The sequence below is a fragment of the Cannabis sativa genome, chromosome 9 (assembly GCF_029168945.1).
Source record: "Cannabis sativa cultivar Pink pepper isolate KNU-18-1 chromosome 9, ASM2916894v1, whole genome shotgun sequence".
Taxonomy (NCBI): Eukaryota; Viridiplantae; Streptophyta; class Magnoliopsida; order Rosales; family Cannabaceae; genus Cannabis; species Cannabis sativa.
Window position 1 is genome coordinate 61474780 of NC_083609.1, and position 6156 is coordinate 61480935.

At 33.1% G+C, this 6156-nt stretch overlaps 1 protein-coding gene across 2 annotated transcripts; it reads left to right on the top strand.

Annotated features, from left to right (window-relative positions):
- Positions 1 to 317: 317 nt before the first annotated feature.
- Positions 318 to 5492, top strand: LOC115722659 (protein TIC 40, chloroplastic). Of its 2 annotated transcripts, none has more exons than XM_030651920.2 (14): positions 318 to 697; positions 1162 to 1264; positions 1429 to 1486; positions 1574 to 1591; positions 2053 to 2314; positions 3035 to 3150; positions 3226 to 3298; positions 3622 to 3697; positions 4113 to 4153; positions 4396 to 4441; positions 4617 to 4711; positions 4802 to 4905; positions 4987 to 5034; positions 5164 to 5492. In XM_030651920.2, exons 1-14 carry the CDS (start codon positions 490 to 492, stop codon positions 5221 to 5223), a joined length of 1308 nt encoding a protein of 435 aa, XP_030507780.2. In that variant the 5' UTR covers positions 318 to 489; the 3' UTR covers positions 5224 to 5492. The 2 variants fall into 2 exon arrangements, with proteins under 2 accessions (XP_030507780.2, XP_030507781.2); XM_030651921.2 differs by having other exon boundaries at positions 3235 to 3298.
- The last annotated feature ends 664 nt before the right edge of the window (positions 5493 to 6156 follow it).

The following is a 6156-nucleotide window of genomic DNA, read 5'->3' on the forward strand; positions in this document are numbered from 1 at the left end:
TTAAGTTAGGCAGCACACACTTCCTTTATTACTTAATAAAAAAGAGAAATATTAAAAAGTATTACAATTTACTGATACTAATTGGTATAGTTTAAATATCAAACATAGCTAAATAAAAAATTATTATAAAATATTGTTGTTATTGAGTGTTAGTAGTGCTCAACAATTTTTTATATATAGCTAATAATGTTGTCTAAAAATTATTTTTTAAAATGAAATCCAATACTTAATTATATAAATAAAAAAAGAGTGCTAAACATAACAATGCTCTTAAGATCCCTTTAAAAAAAAAAATGGAAGAGAGAAGGATGAGTAAAGAGAGGGGTAAATTGGTAATTAGGGTGGAAGAAGATGATAGTAGTAGTAGTTGATTTGATCCAAGGCTAAAACCCCAAACAAACAAACAAACACTCTTTTTCTTCTTCTTCTTTGTTTCTTCGTTTTTGTGAGTAAATTGCAGAGAGAGGTAAAAGAGGGTTTGGGTTGCAAATGGTGACGATGCCTCTCTCAATGTCTCTATCTCTTTCCCATTCCCTTAACCCTTCTTCCTCCACTCCTCCCCTTCGATTCCGATACTCCTCCTCCTCCTCCCTCTCCTCCTCATCCTCCTCCGCCCTTTTCTATCTTAGACCCGTTTTTTCTTACGCTCCTCCTTCTCGCCTCTCTACTATCACAGCTTCTTCTTCTTCTTCCCCAGGTTAGTGTTCTTCTCTCTCTCTCTCTCTCTCTCTCTCTCTCTGTATTTATTAATTAATCTATTTATGTTTATGCAAAGACGAAAATAATTGCATAACCACTTTCAACGTCTTAGAGTTAATTTCTTATGCTTTATCCATCAATCACTTTTGGTTTGTCTAAATTTGAGGGGATTATAATTGTTATTTTGTTCAATTTTCAAATTCTTATGTTTGTGTTTAGCTTGTTTTAATAATTACAAGGAAAAGAACTAGAGGTAAATTTTGTAGGGAAGAAATTAGAAGATAATATCACAATCTAGCTAGGAGGGGAAAATGGAGAATTTAGTCTTTCTAATTTGTAGTTGGAGGGATTTGAAATGAATTAAACCTCTCATCATATTGTATCACTTATTTTGATTACTAAAAATGAACTTTGCAATGTATTTATGCTGACTCTTATTGTGTTTTTGATGACACAAATTAGACAAGTTTGCACGCATTTTTTCATCAAGCAGTAGTACTCAACAAACATCTTCCGTTGGTGTTACGCCGCAACCTTTGCCTCCCAGCTCTTCTTCTTCACAATTGTAATCACATTTTACCCTTTTTATTGCTGTTTATATTGTTGTTAAGACTGTTATTTTAAAAAATTCAAGTTGTGATGAAAGGTTAATTTATTTCATTAGCTTAGCGTTTGAGTGTTTATATTAATTTTATTTAAATTTCATTTTTCTTTTTCAATTTTTGGTAGAGGATCACCTCTCTTCTGGATTGGAGTTGGTGTTGGTCTTTCAGCACTATTTTCATGGGTGAGAGAATAGCTTCTTTGTTTTAATTCATTTTAGACATTCCTTTTTTTAACTACACCATGTTTGACAAGTTGATTGCTATGGCAGGTGGCAGGGAACTTAAAGGTTAGTGTTATCCTCCGTAAGTTGGCAATTCTTTATATGATTTTGCTTGCTTAGAGTGCATTAAAGAATTCCTTACCCAAATAGTTACAAGATGAGAGTTTAGGGACATTTCTTTAAGTATGATTTTATCAAGTTGAACAGAAAGTTTCCTTCTCTGATTGTTCAAGTCTTTGTTTTTTCAAGCGGTCCTTCTTGATCTTTTGTTGTTTTACGCTAATAATAGTTTTTTAGTTTTCTGAAAAGAAGGGCTCTGTGGATCTCATGGGAGTTTTTGTCACTTGAAGAATAATAATTTAATAAATTCCTTCCAGTCCATTTATGGCCGTTTTCTTGTTAATCTCCTCATGGAGGTTAAACAAAAGAAATATGCAAAATTAAAGTATATGGGTACTTGGCCAATGCCATTATGTTTATGTCTATTTTTTTCATAATTTTGTTTGTTTATAATTATATTCTGACAGAAATATGCAATGCAACAAGCTCTTAAGACTATGATGGGTCAAATGGATAGACAAAATAGCCCATTCAGCAATCCTGCATTTTCTCCAGGTGCAGGAACACCTTTCCCATTTCCATCAGCTGCACCACCGCGACCTGCCACCTCCCCTCCAACTTCTTCTCAACCTTCAGTGACAGTTGATGTGGCTGCAAGAGACGTTGAGGCACCACCAGCCACTCGTATCAATGAAGAACCAGAAGAAAAGAAAGAAGCCAAGAAAATTGGTACACACATATATATATATATAAAAAAAATCTTTCTGCATCTATCATTATTTATTATTGTGATTTCATGCTTCAAGTTTGAACCTAATATATCTTGATTGAATTTCGTCTGGTCTGCCCATAGGAGATGTTGCTTATATTAAATAAATATCATTTGCTTGTACCTATCGATGTTACAGATTTTTTTTTCCTAATTGGGTTTATTCATTAAAAAAGAAAGTAAAGGATCCCTTGGATCTCACAAGATGCTCTCTAAATGAATTACGCTACTGATGGCATGTCACAAAGAATCACCCGGCTCTCTCATAGACCTAGTCAATTTCTGCTTTTTAGATGAAGTATGCAATATTTAGATTTAGGTACGTGATATGGGTGTATGGAAGATCAGATTTTAGCAATTTATCAACACATGAATTTCAGCTATAATGTGGGCTGGGTGATGAATATAGTAACCTTTTCTTATCTGGAACTAATCAAAACTACGTTTTTTTAGTTCAAGTGCTTTTTCCTAGCTTGACCAAGGACTTTTTGTGATGATCTGATGGGTGGGAAGTTAGCTTTCATTTACAATTTACATGCATGGATGCTTTTCTTTTTCCAACATTTTATGCTATTAGATTTGGTGATGGATTGCTTTTTATTTCCGTACATCTCAAGTTTACATTTTAGCAACCTAAATAGATGAAATATTTTATTTATTTTCCCAACTTCTATTTGCAGCTTTTGTAGATGTCTCTCCAGAAGAAACCACAGAAAAAAGTCCCTTTGAGAGTAGCATAAAGGATGATGCCGAGACAAGTTCCTTAAGAGATAGTCAAGGTCAAGTGGCTAGTGAAGTAAGTAACTACTATTGATAATATTCAGAACTTGTGCTTTGTTTAGAAGTTTGACCTATTTGCTTATTCAATAAGGTATATCAGAATGGAACTACCTCCAATCAAAGTTTCGGACCTTTTGGTTCTTCCAAGGAGTCTCAATCTACTCGTAAGTAAAGATTTGTTTGGCTTTGTTACTTTCCTTATAAGAAAATTGAATTTTTGATTTCAGAAAATTTAGGCTATATTTTTTATGTCCAAAATTTAATTTGTATAATATAGTATGGAAAACTGTCAGCCCTTGCATTGATAAAAATATCTATGAAGTTTACTATGTCTTACTGGAGACACTAGGAATCCATTATCTTATTCTTAGGGGCATTTTCTAATTTATCCTTGATAAGTATTGTGTTATGATGTTACATTGTATTGAGATTCTTTTTATTTCCGACATCCTGATTCTGTCATTGTTAATGTTTTCTTAATGGATAGAAAAAGGGAAAACCATTTCAGTAGAAGCTTTGGAGAAGATGATGGAGGATCCTACTGTGCAAAAGATGGTTTATCCGTAATCTCTCTTCCTCTCAAAATTTTGTTTTGTAATTAGTGATTACATTATGTGTTTTTGTTTGTTATAGTTCCTTGTACATTTTGTAAGTGTTGTCAAGGTTCTTTGGACATCAAACTTCAAATTCCATTTCTTCAACCGTTGTGTAAATCGTGGGATATTTAGAGAGAAAATATTGAGAGAAGTATGTAATTTCCTAAACAAGTGTGCTAACTATTTAACATAACTTAAGCTTTATAACTTGGAATTAATCTTTAAAGTAAAATTCAACAATTTTTCCATGCTCTTACTGTAATGATTTAGATGCGAAAAAGAAAAAGATATTTTGAGTACTTTCTCTTGTTTTTTTAGCCTTTGAAAATGATCAATATATTTTCCTTTATTATAGTATTAATTGCATGTTTGTTTTTTGTAGCTATTTACCCGAGGAGATGAGGAATCCTACTACCTTCAAATGTAAGTTTATCTTACAGTTTCATTTAAATATATATACCTTTATATCTTCTATTTTTCTTCCTGGAAGCCGCACCCCTAAAGCCCTCTTAGATTTTCTCAATCTCTTCGCTTAGATTTGTTTTCTTGAAACCCTGCTATTACTGATAATTCTATGAGACCATATATACTGACTATTAATTCTATGAAAACCATATACCGACTATTACTTAATTCTATGAATTGCATGTTGTAATGACTATCAGGGATGTTACAAAATCCAGAATATCGCAGTCAACTTGAAGAAATGCTGTAAGCTCCTTCTTTGTTATTCTTGCAATTGATTTAAGGAAACAACTTTTTTTTGCCATTCTAATGTGGAGAGATGATCAAACTTTTTTCTTTCTTTTATGGTGTATATCTGAGGTTGTTATGCCTTATTGGTGAATGCTGTTTAAGTTATTTTTCACTTGATGTTGTTTTCCAGCACTAATATGAGTGGAAACAGCGATTGGGACAATCGAGTGATGGATTCATTGAAAAATTTCGATCTTAGCAGCCCTGAGGTGAAGCAGCAGTTTGGTAAGTTTGACACTCAAAATATTTTGCTCACACATGTACAGATACATTATGCCATTTTCCTAATTATAGCATTTATGTTTTGTTTTGCAGATCAAATTGGACTTTCACCCGAGGAAGTTATATCAAAGATCATGGCGAATCCTGATGTTGCCATGGCATTTCAAAACCCTAGAGTTCAACAAGCCATTATGGATGTTAGTGTTTTCATCAGTGCAAACTAAACATTTTGGAGATGATCTTGATACTAACTAATTGTCATGTTGCTTTTTTTGCAGTGTTCACAGAACCCATTAAGCATTGCAAAGTATCAAAATGACAAGGAGGTAATGCCATTTTCCATTTGTCCATTTCTTTGACTGCACATTAAAGAATCTTTGAGTCTTGATTTAGGATTAAAAATATATAGTTTGATTTGAAATGATGTGATTTTGTTTCTTTCCCTTATGTTTTAGGTAATGGATGTTTTTAACAAAATATCAGAACTCTTCCCTGGAGTAAGCGGGTCGCCATGATGGTAGCTTAGATATATTATTAGCTTTGGGAGTAGAGAGAGGTTTTACATTGGCAGAATTTGGTAGAAAAGGAGGCAAAATGGTTGGAGAAATAGGCTGAAGGTGTTTTTAAGTTGTATTTATTTTAATTTGCACTTTGAATTGTGTATTTTAAGGTTTCTGAAAATTTAATTTTCTGAGGTAGCAGCTCCAAATTTTGTGGCCAATTTGGCATGTGAATCAATGTGATGTGTTCCTAGGCCTAGCTAGTAATAGCTATGTCGTTCAAATATTGACTAACATACCTATTCTTTAACAACACCAATTTTCAACATGTGCACTACTAACAGATGAGTATAATACAGCAATCATTCTCATCATTTTTTAGTTTCTTTAGGTCACTCACTCAATATACAAAATATTAGATTATAGCAGTCTCAATTTTTTAGTCCATATGAATAGTTTATTATGTAAAGATAAAATTTAAATATTTTATTCTACGTGATTGTTTTTTCTTATAAAGATTAGATTAAAAACTCTTCTAGATGCAAAGTTTATGGATTCGGCATAGAGTGTACCCAAGTAACTTGACATCAGCAAGAGTAAAGATTTTGTGGCTTCGAGCCAACACACTACTTAAGAAATTGTTCAATATTAATTGTGATTTACTAAGAAAATGTTGAAATTTCAGTCACGAAACTGCAAGTCACGGTTCTCGGTTACTTGTAGACTCGGTGGATGCCACGATCCTATACAAACATGGACGTTAGCGGTCCAGACAAAATATCATTTTTGACCAAGTTTGGCTTTGTTTTATTTTGTTATCTTGTTTTCTTGAGTTTAACTTTTGGTTTTCATCCAAACAAATCCTATGTAGTCATGCAAGCTCCAATTTTACGTTGCCTGTGGACTCGGTGGATGCCACAACCCTACGCACACATGAGCGCTAACGGT

Bases quoted from the DNA above. Each gene is read 5' to 3' on its own strand.
- LOC115722659 (XM_030651920.2), top strand. From the start codon at position 490: ATGGTGACGATGCCTCTCTCAATGTCTCTATCTCTTTCCCATTCCCTT. The intron at 3,151-3,225 runs GTAAGTAACTAC...TTATTCAATAAG, and splicing joins AAGGTCAAGTGGCTAGTGAA to GTATATCAGAATGGAACTAC. The intron at 4,442-4,616 runs GTAAGCTCCTTC...GTTGTTTTCCAG, and splicing joins AGTCAACTTGAAGAAATGCT to CACTAATATGAGTGGAAACA.